Genomic DNA, 20,014 nt, shown 5'->3' with positions numbered 1-20,014 from the left:
TAACCAGTTAATTCATCAAAAATTGCATGAAATGGTAATTATCCGACTCGAACTAGCCCGTAGGTGTGCACACAGTCCTTCGTGCAGCCAAGCCGGCTCTGATACCATGAAACGAACGCAAGGAGTGGATCTCCCGGCTACACGGACCGCCTACAGACACGCGTCGGACGAACCACCCGACCATAGCCACCATCCGGCAGCTCTCCCGTGCTGGGGCAGCGTCCGAGGACGTAGGCGTGCACCTGTAAGACCGAGCTTCCCATACCACCCGGCCTCACCTCCTCGAGGTGACCTTGCGCACTCCTAGCCTCGCAAGCTAACCACTGGCACTCTGACTGTGGGGGTCGATAACTGCAAATGAGGCCTTGGCCTCCCTTTTATAATAATGGCCCGCTACACTGGCTGTGTTCACACTACGTCCGCCCGGACACTGGATGCCCATTCTGACAGCGTCTGGGCTAGATCCCCTCTCCTAAGAGCGGGACATAATAGGTGCCCAGCTGGCAAGGACGTGGATCCCATTGTTGTTATATGTTGATGATATTGTGTTGATCTTTGACTCACCAGAGGGTATGCAACGACAGTTGGATGCATTACACAAATTTGCAGAGGATAGTGGATTGTCTATAAACCTTGGTAAAACCAAGGTTATGGTGTTTAACACCACACCACAGTGGATCAGGAGATCAGCACCAACTTTCACATATGGTCAAGAGATTGTAGAGTATACAGATGCATACACTTACCTTGGGGTTGTTTTCACTGGGCCGAGGTTTTCTTTGGGGAGAGCAGCAGAGACTAGACTGACTAGAGCTTTTGCAGCCTTGGGAGGCTTGGAGAGGATGTGTTTGCAGGTTCAGTTCTAGGAACCTCGAACAAAGTTATGGCTCTTTGATACCGTAGGAGCCTCAACTATGTTGTATGGGGTGCAGACATGGGGACCTTATGTAGGCCAGGATGGTTGGAGACGTATGGAGAGGCCCTTGGTATCTATGATCTCTTGACTGATCAAAGCCAAGACCTCCGTACCCCACGCTATCATTCGAGCATAGCTAGCTGCCCCTCCTATGGAGATTTGAGGCGCTTACCAGATCAGTCTCCTCTGTGCACAGCTTGTGAGATACTACTAGAGACAGATATGCTAGACTGGCCCTTGAGTCTTCCAGACAGTTAGCTCTTCAGGGGGACACTTCATGCTGGTATGCACAGATGACATCATGGTTCAGACGCATGGTTTCACCATGGACAGGCTTCCCCCTTTCGAGTACTCTCTTCAGGCACCCTCGATGTCTCTTACACGGGTGGAGATTACTAGACTCATTCATCAGGACCTGATCCAGCTGTATACTAGGAGGACATGGATAGAGCTGCCACAAGAGTTGGGCACGAAGATGGCTTTCTATAGAGAGCATCTTCTCAACCTCACAGGAGATGGGTTTGTGATTCGACCCAGCTACATGGACACACATATGTCTCATGGTTTGCGGTGTGCCATTGGTCAGATACGCACATCCTCACATCAGCTGGAGATTGAGACTGGTAGATTTAGAGGGATACCAAAAGATAGCAAGATATGCCGCTTATGCCAGTTATTGCCAGAGATAGAGCTACATTACATATGTCATTGCACAGTGTACAATGAGATACGGGGCCGTTTCCATTGCTTATTTAGAGAGGGTTTTGGTCCTTTCTCTAGGGTCATGAGTTATGAGGATCAAAGATGTCTTGGGCTATATCTACTTGAGTTAACACAGATATAGAGACACTTTATTGGGGAGAGAGAGAGAGAGACAGTCCCAGAGACAAATTACAGATTTCTTTTCACTAGATATGGGACAGCCAGAGGAGCAGTCATCATTGCATAGCTCGGCCCACACTCATTCGGCCACTACTGGCACTCTCATCGACCGAGCACTGGAGCTAGAGAGATCAAGACGGCCACGATTGAGGAAAGGGGCTACACAGCATCGACGGGGACTACAACAGAGAATTCGAGCCATACTCTAGATATCCAGAGTGCAGATGAGGATGGATTCTAGTAGTAGTATCTAGTTCTTTTGTACCCAGACATGGTATTAGATTCACCATTTTGTAACAGATTGGTCTCATAGGTCATTTTGGCCTTTTGAAGACGTTAATATAACATTTCATTTCATTTCTCTCTCTCTCTCTCTCTCTCTCTCTCTCTCTCTCTCTCTCTCTCGTTCAGCTTTGCCTTTTTCTTGGGATGCGTACATTGATTTGTCTCTTAGGTTGAGTTCGGCCTTTCGAATATGTTAATAGCACATCTCTCTCTCTCTCTCTCTCTCTCTCTCTCAAAAGAAAATCGTCTTGTTGAAATAAACATCTGAAAGGCAAAGCCTCATGATAAATATTCAAAGCTGATCACCACAGAGGGATGATTCCAAAATGTCCATGAAATTAAACAAAAATTGATCAAGGTTATTTCTCGGTTTTCAATTTGGAAAGCTCTCCTCTTATTGTTGCATGAACACAACAAGAGGAACATCGTCTCTATCAAAACTGCATGAAGGTACAGTAGCATCCTTAGTGTCCATCCACCGTATGACCAGCTCTGCCACATACATTCTTTAAAAGAAGCTACTAGACATGAACTGTTACATCCCCGGCTGCTTGCTCACCCTTCTTGTATGGCTAGTTTGGTCCGCGGTTGGCCACCCACACTTCACCAGGTCTCTTCCTGTTTTGTCCGGAGGCCCAGATCTGAGGCTGGCCACCCTGTATGTCATTTATTTCCATAAATGGGTCGTGGGATTTTTTATAGGGGTCGTGGGTGTCTTGCCTGACTCACCCTTAGGCACATATATATAGGTGGCAGGGGTGCCCCTTTTGTATATTGCAGAGTGTATACATCCTGTCTTTTGGTGGTCCAGCCACCCCCTTCTGCTCCAGCGTCTCTCTCTCTCTCTCTCTCTCTCTCTCTCTCTCTCTCTCTCTCTCTCCATCTTCCCATCACCACTCTCACATGGTATCATCATCAGTAGTGGGGAGCACTATCATCTGCGTTTGAGCAAGGAGAGGCTTGCGGTCATCCTACGGCAACTTTTCATCGCGATCGATTGCTTCACAGGGTGCTAGCATTCTACATCAGTGTTGAGGATAATCGTCTGCATTCGGAAGAGGGAATGCAGAGTTCCCTCTTCATCTCCTTCTCCCTCATTGCCTGAGTTTTTTTAGTCAATGCATTAACCTCTTCTGAGTTGGCTTGAGTTTTCCGGACTCTTGCTGAGATTTCAGGTTTGGGCTGAGTTATTCCCAGATTCAAAGGTGAGGATCCTTGATCTTGTCTTTCCGGTACCCCTCTCTGCTACCTCTAGGCACCCTTGTCTTCCACAGGTATCTTTCTCTTCCGGCGCCTTTCTGGACATTGGTTACTTGCTGTTTTTTTCTCTGTTTTAAGCCATCCGACAGCTGAGAAGTGCGAGGATAACTCAAAATCGACTTCTACGACGTTGCTTACCGATCGGTGGCGTACCGGCCCGCTGAATTATCTGTTACAGCAGCGTTTTCAGCCCCTTGTGTATGTGGACAAGCTATTCCTATTTTTAGGGTTTAGGTAACCTAGAAGTGATCTGGCACCCTTGTGAGCCTGTGCGCAGGCCGTGCATGTCCAAGCACTTAGAGTAGCTGCATACGATTTGATTGCACAACCCAGGATCATTAGCATCATGACCCAGTACCCAGCATGAGCATTTCCCACCACATGAATCCAGTGTCGCGACAACGTGTGAACCACCTCTAATAAGTCATTTATGTTATAAGTGACTTGTTATTTTTGTCCAGAATCGTGGGGGCTGAAGTGTAGCTGCTCCACCTAGTTTATCGCAGCTATATAAGAAGGCCCAGGGTGCCAGTAGAGGGTAGTGAAGCAGAGACACAAGGAGGTAGGCACCGAGCAGTCAGCCAACACCTCAGGAGCTCTAGCGTTTTCTCAAGATCAGCCCAGCGTTTTCAGCATCAGGAAATCAGCATTTTCAGCCCACAACCATCAGCGTTTTCAGTTTTGAACCCTTAGCCTTGCCGTACGGCAACTTCCCGTTGGAGATTCTCACTGTATTGACCACTAGTAGGAGACTAGCCTAGCGTTTTCTATTTCAGCCCAAAGCAGCCAGTGTTTGCAGATTCAGCCCAGATCAGCTAGCATTTTTGCACCTTCAGCCTTGCATGAGACGACTGTTGGAGATTAGCTCCGCAATACCGCCACAGTAGCAGATCCACAACAGATTACCTAGCATTTTCAGTTTTCAGCCTTGACGTCGTCGTCGTCGACACCATCGCCGCCGTCGACATCGTCATCATCGTCGTCGGCGACATCGTCGTCATCAAGTACCACAACATCTAGAAGCATTGTACCAGACCTTTGTGCAATCTAAAGCAAATACCTCTCTAGCAATAGAGAGGGGATGCATTCCACTCTCATGTTTGGTCATTGCACATTCGCTCATTAAGTCAAGGAAGGCTCTCCCCTTACAGCTCATACTAAAGAAGCTATCCACCACTGACACAACTAGGTGGATCAATGACGAGTTACACCTGAGTGGTGTAACCTTTATGCATGAAGCCGACTTTAGTAACCATGTGCAACTAATGTTAGCCAAAAGACTGGAGCTGTCAAGAACGTGGATTTCTATACACTAAGGGAAGAATTCGGCAAGGTGAACATCAGGAGTGACAGGGATCTATTGTGGGTGTACCGCCTATTCAATGCTTAAGATATCCAACCGTAGTGGGTGAAGCGTAGCCCTCACCTGATATGGATAATAACAACAATGGGCTTAAAGTCTTTCCTTTCCGTTTTTTACAACATATGTGTGTAAATATATACATAGATAGGAAAATATTCTACCAACAAAAGAGTATTTTGTTTGGAGCAGAAATGCTAGGAGAAATCCTTAGATTTCCACGCTCTATCATTCTACCTATTGTCGACTTTATCACTCTTTTGATGTGAGTATCTTCATTCTGCTCTAGCCTTTGCTCTCTCTTTTAGCCCCAGTCCTAACTGTCCAACCCCTGTTAAAACCCTAATGAATCATTAAATTATTTTATTTGTTAAAAATAAATTTGTAGCTGTTGAGTCCTTGTTAAACGATTAAATGGATTTCCCAATTTCTATGGAAAACCTGATGAAGTCGCTTCAGATTTTCTAGATAATCCGGAATTGGCGTGCCTAATGACGGGGCGGGATGACGATGCCACAAGGCGGCGGATCTTTCCACTCTTAATAAAGAGTGAAGCCAAGGCATGGTACCTAGGCATTCGATTTGCAAAGGAGGAGGATTGGGACGTCCTTAAGCAGTCAATTTTGGAAGAGTATCAAGAGCACAAGTCCTTAGAAGAGATATGGGTGCAGTTGTTAAAGATTTGTCAAACCTCTCTCAGTGATTACAAGCTTTATGAAGGAAAATTTCTAGAGCTATGGGCAAGGTGGTCAGTCGGGAAAATTGTCGATCAACTAGCAAGCTTTACAATCCACATGGAAGAACAAGGATCCCTCGGACAAGTCAAGCTTAAGGAAGGTTGACACATGGTGAGTACTACCCTAGTACTAAGTGCAATCAGGGAAGTGAGAGTCACTGGCAATCCTCTCAATTTTGTTGGCCGCAAGGACAGTTATGTGGTCAACCATACACCACAAATCTACCTTTTCTAGATAAGGGTAGAACCTAAAGCCATAGTTACCCGGAACGGGAATGGCGATGGGTCTCCCTGCGGAACGGGGGAACGAGAACGGCGCGGAATGGGAGGCTTAAAAAACACCCAAATAATGCAATTTTTAGTGTTATGTGTTTGAATACAAGTAGTACTAGAGTTCTTTGACTCCAATGCCCACAAAAAACACGATTCAAAGACCATTCAACCTTATTTTTGACTTGATTGTGATGTGCGTCGCTGCGGTCATAGTACATACACAACAGACACAATGCCCATACACAATAACACATGCAATTACAGATTAGAGCTCTCAAATAATCGTAAGAGTAGAAGTTAGAGATAAGACTTGAAAGTTGAGCCATAACATTAAGAAAAATATACTTTCGCTTAATTTTGGCTAACAAGGCTCGCCAAGGCGCTACAAGAAAACCAAAGGTGACATATACCATAATGAGACTACAAGGGAGGCAAACCACAATACCAAAAGACCAAAGGTGACAAATACCATAAAGATGCTGGAAAGCCGCAATACAAAAAGGTATGGATAACGGAAGTCCTAAAGTCTCAACTCTCGAGTCTCAAGACTCAAGACTCAAGAGCCACTAGCTTGAGAAGCCTCCCAATTAGTAGTAGCCAGCTGTACGTCATGCATATCCTCCCATTCCTCATCATCGAGCACTAGGCTCGGCTCGACCTCAGCCATGGATGAAGTACCTGGTGTCGGTGCCTCTGTATCTCCACCTGCCTAAGGAGTCTCTTGCTCCATCTCCCACTGTGTAAAAGGATATGTTGGTTTACTTGCACTCTTGCAAAGTATTTTCAAATTTGCGCTGACAAAGACAAGATCATTTGCCTTCTCCACTCCAAGCCGATTCCTCTTCTTGGAAGCAATGTGGCTAAAGGTACTCCACAATTGCACCAAGCATGAGGTACTAACTAACTAGGTGAGAATATGGATCGCCAATCTTTGAAGCTCAGGGCCATCATAGCCATAGTCCTCCCACCATAGCATTGAATCTATCTTCTTGCGATCAATCTGAGCATCTGGACTACCAAATGACCCCCGCATCTCTCTGTACTGTCTCAATTGATCTCTGACAATGCGTCGCCCATCTCTGTCTAGGACCATCTTGTTTAAGATCTCTGTAAATTGGTTCATGAATTCTCTGTTTGTCTCTTGTCTTGCACCTTGGAACTCCGGATCCACCATGTACTTTGCCCCGTGTAAAGGAGAGGCATATGAATTCCACCTTGAGCTACAAAGCGCATGGATCTCCTTGTATGCTCTGCATTCGGCTCAAGTTGTGCAAGTTGCTCGATCATGCGGTCCATTGCCTCATAAACCTTGCCAATGCAAGGGTCCATGCCATCCACAACTCGAAGCAAATGAACCACCAGTTTTACCTGTGCGTCTCCCTCCAGAACTCAAGATCCTTTGCCTTCTCCTTGCACAAAATTCGTGCAACTGTCTTTGCATAGGGGGAGGTGGTGAACTCATCACTGATGAAGACGTGTCGGACCGCATTTTGACATTTAGACAGCCTGCGCACAAGAAGAAAGTTGAATGCGAAGCGGCTGTTTGAATATTTTAGAAGCACTTTGCCGCCCGACCTCTTAAGGTACTCGCTTCGAACCATGATGAAAGTAATATCTTCACTGCATCAACAATGACTAGAGCGATCCATTCTAGCTTGCTGATGTCTTTTAGAAGGTTGTTCAAGTAGTGTGCCATGCAAAAGCACACTGTCACATGCGGATAGTGGCCCTCTACAATAGCTACTGCTGCCCTGTTTGATGCCTCCCCATCTATGACAAGGGCCACCACGTGTTGCTCACCAATCGTTTCTATGGCTGCTGTCGACTCTGCAGAGAGGACATCGGCGGACTTGCCAGTCTTTGTGGCATCATGAGAGTGCACAAAGTACATCTCTCCACTTGAGTATGCGATGAGGCCATGGATAGATCTCTTCCTTGTATCGCTCCACCCGTCGGCAATGAGGGAAATGCCATGTTTTGCCCAAAGCCATTGAATATTGAGTGTTGCTTGCTCCACGATCGCCTTCTCTCGATCGAGCAAAGTGGCGGCACATAGCCGGTGCGGTATTGTCCTATGCGCTGCACCATAACTTTCCAATACTCCGACCTATTTCGATCATACATAGTGGAGGTTAGTATGATAATTGATTATTCATAGTTTAAACTTTAGAGATCATAGTGGCGGAAACGACAATAATGGAAGAAATGAGAGAAAAGATCGATGAAGCATACCTCGCTGCGACAAATGAGATATGGTCGTGATAGAAGAATCGGGCCACTTCGGCATCCACCTCTTCCTTCTTCTTTGGGTCCCAAGAAGTGGCAAGGGTCCTTTGGCGACGAATCGGACCTGATGAAGATCCATCGCCACCGCCACCGGGTAGAGAAGAAGAAGGGAAAATGAGGGTCTTTGGATCGATACCTTTGCGTGCGTGCCTGGTTTTATGATTGAATTGCCGATCCTTTTCCTCAAGCTCCATCCTCTTCTCGATGTTTACGTTGTGCAAAATCTCACCTCATGTCCTGGCACTCCAAGAAAGTGTGCCCTCACTTTGTCATGCCCCCCTTTCCGCGTGTAAGAGCATAGCTTGCATGCCCATGCATGAGAAGCTCCCGCCGCCGACAAGGTTCCCTCCGAGGTCATTTCATCCCACCACGACCATTCCTTCGTCTTTTGAGTGTTTCCCTTATGAATGAAGGGGGTTGTACGAGAAGAAGAGGCCATGGATTATCCGAGAAAGAGAGAGCTTGATCCTTGAGGGAGAGAGCTTGAGAGAGAGGACTTGAGAGAGAGGCTTGACTCCGTGAGAGCTTGAGAGGGAGGCTTCACTTCTTGAGAGTCGAGACCAAGGGAGAGAGAGCTTTAAGCTTTGAGGGCAAGCCCAAGGGAGAGAACTTGAGGGAGGCTTCACTTCTTGAGAGTCGAGACCAAGGGAGAGAGAGCTTTAAGCTTTGAGGGCAAGCCCAAGGGAGAGAACTTGAGGGTAGAGCTTGATGGTCAACACTCAGCAAAGTAGAGCTTGAATGAGAGATTTCTCACCAAAGTTTCTCTCACAAAGGAAGATTTGGTTTGTTGTAGACTCCTCCTGCACTTGATGTTGTTGTTGTTGTTGCGTTTATGTTGATTTGGTTTTGTTTTTGTATGTGATATGATGTGCTATCCTATATGTGGTTGAGTGAAAATGAGAGAGAATGATTTGGAGAAAAGAATGAGAATGAGAGAGAAAAAGAGAGGGAGAGAGAATCTATTAGAACTTCATTAACATGGAACTCATATTTGTTATCGAAACATTCACGACACGTTTATCAAAATTTCACAAACCCATGCATGCAATAGGTAACTCAAACCTCTCAGCCATTAATACCTATATACACACACCAAAACAAGACAACCATAGCGAATACTATGCCATAATAGAATTAGGTCTTGCCCCAACATATACTCCACTCTTACTCTCTCTACACCACAAACTTGAGATTGCATATCTTCCTTGGAACGGAGAGAATCTATGGTGACTCCAAATAGATCCGCATCAATCTTCAAAAGGTTGTCGTCACTCTCCACATCCTTTGTATCTGTATAGGCTTCACCATACGCCGACTCGGTTTCGTACTAATAGCTTGTCGTCGAGTCACCTCCATCATCTCCCGCCATCAGATCTATCTTCGCTATTTGGTTGCTCTCATCTGTGCTCTAGTATGAAAAAATTTGTGATTTGACTGTGGCTCCAAATGTAGCTCTTTCTCGCTCGCGAGCCCTGCTCGATGTTGCTGTTCTCTATGAAATATCTCTGGTCGTAGAATCGCATGACTCTAGATAGAGGCCCAAATCCCTCTCTGAAGAGGTAATGGAAGCGGCCACGTATCTCATAGTAGGCTCTACATAGTAAAGCTCTGTCTCTGGCTCTCTTTGACGTAGTTGACAAAGTCTATGCTCCGTTGGGACGCCTCTAAATCTGCCTTTCTCAATCTGCAGCTCATGAGATGATGTGCGGATCTGTCCAATAGCACACCATAATCCATGTGACAAGTTGGAATCCATGTAACCTGGTCTGGTTAGAAATCCATCCTCTGTAAGCTGTAGAAGATGCTCTCTGTAGAAAGCTATCTTCGTACCTAGCTCCTGTGTCACTTGAATCCATGTCCTTCGAGTGTCGAGCTGGAATATATCCATCCGTGTACTTTGCTAATCTCCCTTTGTGTCAAGGAGAGGGAGGGGCATCCAGGGAATACTGAAAAAGAGGAAGCTTGGAAACCATGTAACAAACACACATCTGTGCATACCAACATGATGTGTCTCCTTGAGCTGTGAGCTTTTGAGAGGACTCTAGAGCAAGCCTAGCATAACTCTCCCATGGTAGCTCCCATATGCTATGTAAGAAAGATACTAATCTTGTGAGCGCCTCTACTACTAGTGGGGGTGCGGCCATCTCTGCTTTGATCATCTCATGTGGGATTGTGGCCTTAGCCATGATATCATGGAGATAAGTGGCCTCTCCATGCCACGCGAGCCATCCATCAGTGCGTCCATGCTGACAGCTCTGATGGTCCATCAAAGGTCCCCATATCTGTACGTCATCAAGCATGGTTGAGGCAACCAACGTTTGAGAGAGAGAGAGAGAGAGAGAGAGAGAGAGAGAGAGAGAGAGAGAACTGTTAAGGTTTCGCCTGCTGTTTTAGGGTTTCGAATCTCTGTTTTTTGCATTTTTAGGGTTTCGCCTTGCTGTTTCTAGGGTTTCGCCTGCTGTTTTAGGGTTTCGAATCTTTGTTTTCTGCATTTGTAGGGTTTCGCCTGCTGTTTTTAGGGTTTCGAATCTCTGTTTTCTGCATTTTTAGGGTTTCGCCCTGCTGTTTCTAGGGTTTCGCATGCTGTTTTAGGGTTTCGAATCTTTGTTTTCTGCATTTTTAGGGTTTCGTCCTGCTGTTTTTAGGGTTTCGCCCTCTGTTTTTAGGGTTTCGCCTGCTGTTTTAGGGTTTCTGTTGCACATCAGTCAATACTTAGCAGCTCGAAAACCGTAATTGTCCGAAAACCCTAACTGTGCGCATCTTCCTACCGCCTGCAAGAGAAAGAGAGAAAGAGAGAGAGAGAGAGAAAGAGTCCAAGCTTCATTTCGGGTCTTGCTTTTCCCATTTTCTAGTCTCGCTCATTCTTCATGGCGGTTTTGCCAGTCTCGAGTGCTACACACGGTGCTCCATCACCACTTGCCTGTCGCGTGGACTGTACTGGCAACCTGTTGACACGCATTGACTCCAAAATACAACACTTGGCACAGCATGCCTTGGTTGGCCGGATGATTGGACAGTCTCCACCTCGCTCTTCTATACGTGATTGGTGTCAGACTGCATTGGGCACTACTCAGGGATGGGTCTCGGAGCTTACATTCCTTGGCAGGGGCATATTCATGGTACGTCTTTCAGATCCCACCACTGCCTCAACTCTCCTGGCTCGCTCTCCGATACTCTCTGATCGCAGGATGATATACTTGACGAGGTGGTATCCCGAGTTTACTACTGAGGAGTTTGACAGTCGACACCTTATTCCCAGATTCCCTCTGACGCTCTCCTTCCCGGATATGCCTCTCCATTTTATTGATGAGCATCTCCTTCAGATGATTGCTGCTCATTTTGGCACAGTAGTTCCAGGATCCTGCATCTTCTCATCTGGTCCACCTCGCATTCAGGTCCTGGTGTTTGGGGATACTTCATTACCGGATACAGTTATTGTGGCTGTGCGCGATCGAGACTACTCTTACCGAATGGTAGTCATTGGCCGCCCAGGACAGTGCTTATGCTGTCACGAGATGGGACACTTGGCACGAGATTGCCCCACCCTGCCACGCCATCGTTTGCAACAACAGCCGGCTCGTGGCACTCATGCTCAGCCACATGGTCAGCGTCAACAACCGGTTCCTCCTACTACTACTCGAGCACCTCAGTAGCCTGCAGGTGCTCCTCGAGCTTCGACCCTCCATGTTCCTCCCTCCGCTTCAGCTCCTACTGAGGCTGCATGGCAGACAGTGGGTCGTAACCATTCCTTCCGTCCTCGTCAGCAACCTACAACACATGGAGCCCCCTGTGCTACCTCTCCTGTTCCCTCTCAAGTTTCCACCACCCCCTTACCCCGTGCTTCTCCTCGCCATTCTTCTTCTTCAGCACAGGATCACTTACCTCTGCTACTAGCCCCTCCTTCACTTGCCGTTCCCCCGTCCGCTCCTTCCCCTCTTCCCGAGGTCCCTATTCCCATGCAGATGGATCATTCACCGCTATTACCTCTCCCTTTTCCTCCTCTCCCTCTTGCCCTTACTCCCCCCCCTCCACCTTCTGGTCCTCCCCCTCCCTCAGCCGCTCATACTTACGTCCCACGGAGTTTTCTCAGCTCTTGCCCTCTTTCCTGGGGCACTCATCGGGCTGAAATGTGCGGTGACTCAGAAGGGCCATTGCGGGTGCAGCTCTACCTTATGCATCACAAGCCAGGTTGTGTTCCCTCTTTAATAGGCAGCCGCTCTCAGCCTACCCATTCTTTTTTCCTTCCATTCCACGCAGCTCAGGAATGGTCCGAGGATCAGGTTCTACATTTTGTGCATGCACAAACTATGGCTCAGCTTCATTTATGGTTGTCTACTTCCGCTCCGGATGTATTGTCTCCACACTTCCCTTCATGTATTGGTGCTATGGAATGGAGTGATGTTTATGCTTGCTATTCATTGCCTATGGTCATTCATGTATCCTCAGATGTGGTGCTTCCTATGTCTATGCGCATTTGGAGTGTCAAAGCTGCAGCATCGGTAATGCAATGTAAACAAGCTGAGGTCCGCAGTTGGTGCAATGAGACACCATATTTTAGAGAGGGATTGCGGGTTGCTTTCCTACCGCCCGAAGCTCACCCCTTGGATGGCCTAGCTGCCTCCAAGAAGATGCGCAGTTAGTCAGATGCTCTACCAATTCTTTCATGCAAACTATGGATTTACATGTAGTTTCTTGGAATGCTAATGGTTTACAGACTTCTCGGGTAAGAGGTTCCCGTAAGCTTTTACTTCGCAGAGATTTACACGCTCATGTAGTAGGCACTGTGGATATATTACTAGTACAGGAGCATAAGATTGCCACTCCCTTTGGTAATCTCATGCCCTCGGGCGCTCACACTTTTTGGGAGCCTGCTATGGGCCTTCATGGACAGAGTTGCGGTGTATGCATCTCAGTGGGGCCACGTTACTTGGCCTCAGTTCAGCAGCATGGCACCCTTGTCGCTGGCAGAGCAGTCTATGTTTCTATTCGGATTCGGGACTCTATCATTGGTTTTATGTCAGTCTATGCACCCACTACTCCTCGGGAGAGGGCTACTTTTTGGTCCTCCTTGGCTGCTGTTCTACCTGCTGTAGACTCTTGGGTTGTTGGAGGCGACTTCAACAACGTCGAGCGACTCTGATTGGCGATCCATCACACCTCCAGTTCTATCATCCATTTCTCCCGATGAGCAGCCAGCTTGGGATCGATTTCTTCTAGCTATTCAAGGTGTTGACGCCTGGCACATACCCTCTTTTGGTCACCACCCTGCTACACTTCATTACTCGTGGGGGTTTCAGAGGCAGCAGGGGAGATTATTAGAGCCACTTGATCGTTTTTACATTGGCCCTTGGGCAGTAGCTCTAGGTGGATTTACTACTATTTGGAGAGGGACCAGCCTCTTAGATCTTTTACCCATCTCATTGTTTATCTCCTTCACTAGATCCTCTGCACAGAGACGAGGCTGCCGCATCCCTGACAGTGTTCTCACCACTGAAGTTTTGCAGCAGTAGATTCGTGACTTATGGTCCACGGGTGCTTCTTATTGTGGTCCCCTTAGAGAGTTCCTTGCTCACTGCATTACTCAGTCTAGTATTTACTGCCGTGATCAGACTGCTATTATTCATCGTTAGTTGAGAGTACGCGAGTCTGATCTTCTCATTCCTCTTGGTTCCACACAGCGCTTGCTTGAGGAGTGGCCTCAGGATGCTTATCTCGCTGCTAGACAGACAGAGCTCACAGAGGAGATTCGTCGCGTACAGGAGGCTAGGTCTGAGTTCACTCATCATGCTTCAGTATCTCATTGGATAGCTAAAGCTGATCGAATGAATAAAGCCTTCTTCGCTGCGCATAAAGAGCGCCCACCTGGCACCACCCTTGGGACTTTGTGCGATGCTGAGGAGACACTACATATGCATCCTGATGTTATTCTTGATATGTCTGTAGATTATTTTGAGGCATTGTTCACTGCTGATGTATGCACTACTGAGGTTTTACTTGCCCGTGAGCAGATCTGGCATCACACCCGACACCGTTGTACAGACACTATGGCAGAGATCTTGTTGGCACCCTTCACACTTACAGAGCTTCATGCTGCTATCGAGAGTCTAGATCCATCCTCCTGTCCAGGAGAGGATGGCCTCACTAGAGCTTTCTTTTTGACTTATTGGGATGTATTGCATATACCACTGCTTCGCGGTTGTCAGGACATCTTTGCATCGGGATATATGCATCCGGATCTTTGTTCAGGTCTCATATCTCTTATTCTGAAAGGGGGTGACACTACTCAGCTCCGCCAGTGGAGACCTATTACCCTACTCCCTTCGGTCTATAAGATATTAGCGTTACTGATCAGTCATCGCTTGCGACCGTTCTTACCAGATATTATTCATACTTCTCAGACAGGCTTTGTCATGGATCGATGCATACTGGATAATATCTTCACTTTTTATGAGGCAGTAGAGTGGGCCAGATCATCTTCTGAACCTCTCACTTTTTTCATCCTTGACTTCGAGAAAGCATACGATCGTGTTGAGTGGGACTTTCTCGAAGGATCATTAGCCAGGATGGGTTTCCTTACGAGATGGATCTCCGGCATTTCCGCTCTCTTCAAGACTGCCAGCAGTGCTATTACTATTGGTGGTCGTGTCAGTCGCAGTTTTGAGCTTTCTCGATCTGTCCGTCAGGGATGTCCTTTAGCAGCATATCTGTATTTGTTTGTAGGAGAGACTATGTCCGACTTTCTTCGTGCTCAGAGTCATGCATTTCGTGGCTTGACCATGCCAGTACCTTCAGCTTCGGACCTGATCGATCAGGAGTTTGCTGATGACACTATGCTGATGTTGCGCTATTTGCTAGCAGCTCTTGATGCCATGCGGGAGGCCCTGGAGGTTTTTTGCATTGCCAGTGGTGCACGCATTAACTGGCATAAATCCTATGGGTTATTGGTTGGCAGTGATGACATACCTACTTGGGGGGTAGCTGATGGTTTCACATGGCTGCAGCCGGGTCAGACATGCAGATATCTGGGCTTTCAGGTTGGATTTGACGTTTCCTCACAGCAGCAGTTTGCACCCGTACTACAGTCTATTCGCAGGAAGCTATGTCATTGGTCTTCACGTCATCTGTTGTTGGCTGGCCGTGCATTGGTCGCCAACCAGGTCATTCTGTCTACAGTATGGTATACGGCCTCTTGTTGGATGCTACATTCTGGTGTGATAGCTCAGCTCCGTCGACTAGTACGGAACTTTTTATGGAGTGGCACAGATGGGACTACTGATACTCGTGCTCGAGTTCGCTGGTCCACGATTATTCGTCCTAGGTCAGAGGGAGGCCTTGGCATTATTGATCCAGAATTACAGAGCCGCGCCCTTCTTACCAAGCTTATTGTTCGGGGTCTTTTTCCCGGCCAAGAACCTTGGAAGATGCTTCTTCAGGCCGCTCTTTGCACAGCGACTCCACGCCTCGGCACTAGAGATGGTTATAGTCGGCATACAGGGTATCGTTTTCTCTTTACGGATGCCCCCTTGTTCACCAACACTCTCTCACTCTTCATCCGATCGCTCCTTCAGATTTGGGTTTCCATGCGACGGGCTATGATACGCTCACCTCCCTCATGTCGTGAGGAGATTGAGCGCTAGCCTCTCATTTGGAATGATGCAGTTCTTGATTCTTCGGTTAATCCACCCCGTCAGCTTGGAGAGAGGACTCACATTGATTGGGCTGCTTGGGACACTGGCCCTGCTACCTCTATGCGGTTGTTTCATGAGACACGTATGCTGGATGCAGATTTTGTGGCAGAACATTATGACATTGGTCGCGGGGTGACAGACAAACTGCTTGAGATTGACTCCGCTGTTCCTTCACAGTGGGACGCAGTCATGCGCGGCACAGTTCAGATGCCTCCACATAGTGGCTGGGAAGGTCTCTTTGCTCAGAGCACTCTCTTATTAGTTCGTTTAGACACCATGCTGTTCATAGTTGATACTGACTACTCTCAGGGGATTCATGCTAGATTGACATATGATACCACCTCTCCGCACCTTGTCTACCCCGGCGCTCGATGGGAGGCCATATGAGTAGTTGGCTCCCGTGAGAAGCGTCGTTGTGTTGACCCCCGTTTCGCTTCCACTGATGCCGCACTTTGGAGGCTTTGGGTGTGGGAGGGTCGTGCCCTATCTCAGCTTTATTGGGACCCAGGAGAGTGGCATTGGCCTCACTCTAACCCCACCGGTGCACCTGTATCATTCTTTGAGTACATTGTCAGAATTGGAAGATTAGCATTGATGAGACAGCACCCAGAGCAGCCCACTCGTATGCGTTTCTGGTTACATTCAGGTCTCTCCCAAGCCTATCTACAACAATTTTGGTCAGCCATCTGGGATTTACATGCGGCTCGTCGTATTTCTTTTTTCATGTGGATGATTGCACATGCAGGACTTCCAGTTGGGACTTGGCTAGCTACTATGGGTCATGATCCGTTATGTACTCGTTGTCCTTTGCGACTAATGAGTCACCTGTACACTGTCTTTGGTCATGCTGATCTTCTTATGTAGTGTGGCTAGCAGTTTGCTTTTTGCTTAGCAGAGCCGGTGTTCAGCATGGATTTCTCACTTGGGGATCTGTCTCATGGTTGATGCCGATGCCCGGACCGCATCTTTTCTACGAGGGCTCAGACACAGATCCAGCTCTTATGCTTACCTCGACTGGTTATCGGTGAGGGACTTTGGCTATGTTACCACATATTGCTTAGTAGGGGGATCCTCAGACACGTGATGAAGTTTTTTCAGTCATCACTAGCATTACACTATGGAACGTTTGGAGAGCTCGTTGTCTTCACATTCTCAGTGCGACTCCACAGCTCCTTCAAGATACCCTCACTGCCATTTGGCTGGACATCATTCACACCCTGATTTGGCAGTGGGATTCTTCCTCAGGTACATCTCGAGCAGCCGAGGCTCGTCGATTTGCCTTCCTTCGGCGTTGGGCCCGATCTCCACTCTTCTTCACACTTACAGGTGGCCAGATTACATGGCATTATGCCCCCCCTCGGTGGTTTCTCCTCCACTCATCACACAGACCACCATGAGATTGTTCTAGTCGAGTTGTCACTATAGTGGCTCTCACCCTTACATTCAGCTAGTACACCCCACGTGATAGGCTATTTTGGCATCCGTTGGGGATTATATTGTACTCAGTAATATACAGCCCTGATTTTTCCACAAAAAGAGAGAGAGAGAGAGAGAGAGAGAGAGAGAGAGAGAGAGAGAGAGAGATTTTATTATCGTCCTCGGAGGTCAAATATGACCTATGGGACCAAAGTTACGTGTGATGTAGTATGTGTGTGGCTGATGAGTGATTCTTGATACTCCAAAATTGTGGCGATGAGAGTTGCAATGGAGAGCCCAGGAGAGGAAAGTGTGTAAGTTAAGTCATGGCTAAAAATGTGAGGGAAGCAATTTCGGATGTGACCAAAAGCTGAGTACTCTAGTAGTGTGTGGTATCAGGCTCTCGAACTTGCAACAATGAGCATAATGTGCACAATCGATTTGACTCTTCTCCATTGTCCCAACGCCTTGTCTCACATCGAAGGGAGTGGGAGCTAAGCCAAATGGCTGCGATAGTGCGTATCGCTGACAAGGGGATAGGCTCAAGCATGTAAGGGTCAATATGGTTTCCTCTTTCAACGAAGAACATGGTTTTGTAGTTGGGGACAGTATGGGTGGTGTAATGTATGAAGCTTTGACCCACCAGGCTTCCACCCAAGCCGTAATACATTGGCGTTGTAGAAAAGCTTCATTCACTTGGAAATCTATTGAGGCATCATGTAGCAAGTGTAATGCACCCCATCTCTCAAACCACTTGTTTATGTCTTGCATCCATCCCGTGCTCAAGATCTTGCTTTTATGCGTCTTTTGAACTTTTTTGCTTGCTTTCCATGCAATTGTAGGAAGTCGATGTGGGGTTTTGACGCATATTTATCATGTACTCCACAACCTTTTCCATGCCCATAACCTCACCTTTTGGACATTCTCTCACTCTTTCCAAGTAGACTTTGAGATGCTCCCACCCCACACTTCAACTCTATAAAGAAGAACCGGTGTCACCAATGTGTCAAAAAGGTACTTCTTGAGAACTCAACACTTGATGTTTTCCGCATTACACATGTTCTCAAATGCATAGTGTGCTCTCTTTCCGGCTTCCAAACAACGCATAGTCATGCCACTTGTGATTGGCCGGAACCTCAAGGCCAAGGTACTTAAAGCTCTCAACAACTTCAAGTGTCTCATTGTTATACACAATGCATGGCTTCTCCTTATGGTTGGTTTTCACAAGCATAACCTTTGTTTTGGATTCATTCACAATCAGCCCACTATGAAAGCGAAAGTTTTCAAGGACAAGCATAAGCTTTCGTGCATTCTCTTAAGTGTGTGCTAGAAGCACTACATCCGCATACAACAAAAGCATGATCATCGCATTGCATTGCAAATAGAGAGAGAGAGAGAGAGAGAGAGGGGGGGGGGGGGGGGGACGGACTTCCCTGAAGGCAGGCACTGTTTGGGCACCTTCAAGGGGTTAAGTAATAGAAATCAGTGCTGTGCTCTTCTGAGAGAGAGAGAGAGAGAGAGAGAGAGAGAGAGAGAGATGGGACAAGCCCTATGGTGCGATGTCTGCAGCAAGAGAAGGTATAGTGATCTGCCAATCTGACAAGATCTCTCTCTCTCTCTCTCTCTCTCTCTCTCTCTCTCTCTCTCTCTCTCTGCACGCATTGGCAGTTTTCCACACACTGTATCATGTTCCCTCTTTACACCTACTTCTGAAGTGTGTTGAGGTTTCTGCTTGTCTCAAGTTTCTGCTTAAAGTGCCCAATTTAACTCCTCTCATCCCTTCTGGCCAGAAACGAGTCCTGACCGGCTGAGCGTGCCGCAGATGTGAACTTAATCATTATGAACAGAATATCTCATTGAGAGAGATCAAAGTCTTCATACCTGTAGGGTTTACTGGGTACTTAGTCTGATTGATGGTCATGTTTTTGATCAAGTAGAGGCTGCCAATTACTCAGGAACTGATGCCAATTACTCACCAAATTGGACTGAGCTCAGTAAGTTTTGTTACTGCTTTTTTCACATCTTGCAGGCGACAGCGTACTATGATTTTGTAAATGTGGTGGACTCGGATGAGGAAATTGACATGGGAGCAAGCTCAGACGCATCTACTGACTGGGACAGATGATTTGATTTGAAAGAAATGTGGAATTTCTGTTGGAGCACAACCATTGCACGTTCGATTTGTATCGTCAGCAGTTGTGTATTTTATGAATAACATATCTCGAAGATTTTGTGCGTCTCTTACAGTTAGCTTGATAATGTCAGCCTTGATGGTATGGTCCTCAAAAGCTTCACGTTCGTATGCTGCTGATCAAATGTACAGACCACAAGGTCTCCTGGAAGCAGCACGTGCTTGTAATTTTGGCATTACACAGTTGTAGCCGGAAAGGATAGTGATGCAGCAATGCTTCTTATACAGATAATTTCTTCAAAACAGCTTGTGTATTCAATCTTGGCTAGCTTGATCTGCACTTGATTTGAAGGTATAGTACATAAAGGAACACAGGGAAGTAAAAATATTATACTCACATGTACCAAACCGGGATGGCTAAAACTTTGTATTGGCTTCAGTTGTGATTACTTTTTGGTTGCTTGGATGCTTGAGGCTCTACTCTTTTTGTGGTTTCCATAGCGTATCAAAATTGCTGCTTGGGTTGATTGAGTCACGGTGGAAGGGAGAGTCACTGTGATAAGAGTCACAGTTGACCGGAGAGTCCTTGTGATTAGAAGGAGAAGCCATGAACATTGGAGTCTTGCATGCAGAGGTTGCTCCAAATGCATCTTGGAATGGGAACAAGAAAGCTGGTGAGCCTCTTGTGGGACTGTGGTAGATGGAGGCTGAAATGGATCAAAGTGAGTCTAGATGATGTGTTGAGCCTATTTTCTTTGACGAGGCTCTCTGAAACGGAGAG

General features: G+C 47.0%; 1 protein-coding gene across 4 annotated transcripts in view; it reads left to right on the top strand.

Annotated features, from left to right (window-relative positions):
• PP7 (serine/threonine phosphatase 7) overlaps positions 1 to 19,536 on the top strand; it is a 50,478-nt gene extending 30,942 nt beyond the window's left edge. For 2 of the 4 annotated variants that reach the window (XR_015188387.1, XM_086514348.1), the window contains exon 6: positions 19,132 to 19,536. Coding sequence is in view for 2 of the 4 variants with exons in the window: in XM_086514348.1 (XP_086370474.1) it covers positions 19,132 to 19,227 (96 nt within the window). In the remaining 2 variants the exon portion in view is untranslated. Of the gene's footprint in view, positions 1 to 18,892; positions 19,077 to 19,131 lie in introns of those variants that run through there. The other 2 variants (XR_015188388.1, XM_086514350.1) reach the window with 2 other exon arrangements.
• The last annotated feature ends 478 nt before the right edge of the window (positions 19,537 to 20,014 follow it).

Source organism: Adiantum capillus-veneris, chromosome 6, assembly GCF_014529385.1.
Source record: "Adiantum capillus-veneris isolate H3 chromosome 6, ASM1452938v2, whole genome shotgun sequence".
Taxonomy (NCBI): Eukaryota; Viridiplantae; Streptophyta; class Polypodiopsida; order Polypodiales; family Pteridaceae; genus Adiantum; species Adiantum capillus-veneris.
The sequence above is the reverse complement of the archived record's forward strand: the minus strand, read 5'-3'. Positions and strand labels throughout refer to the sequence as shown.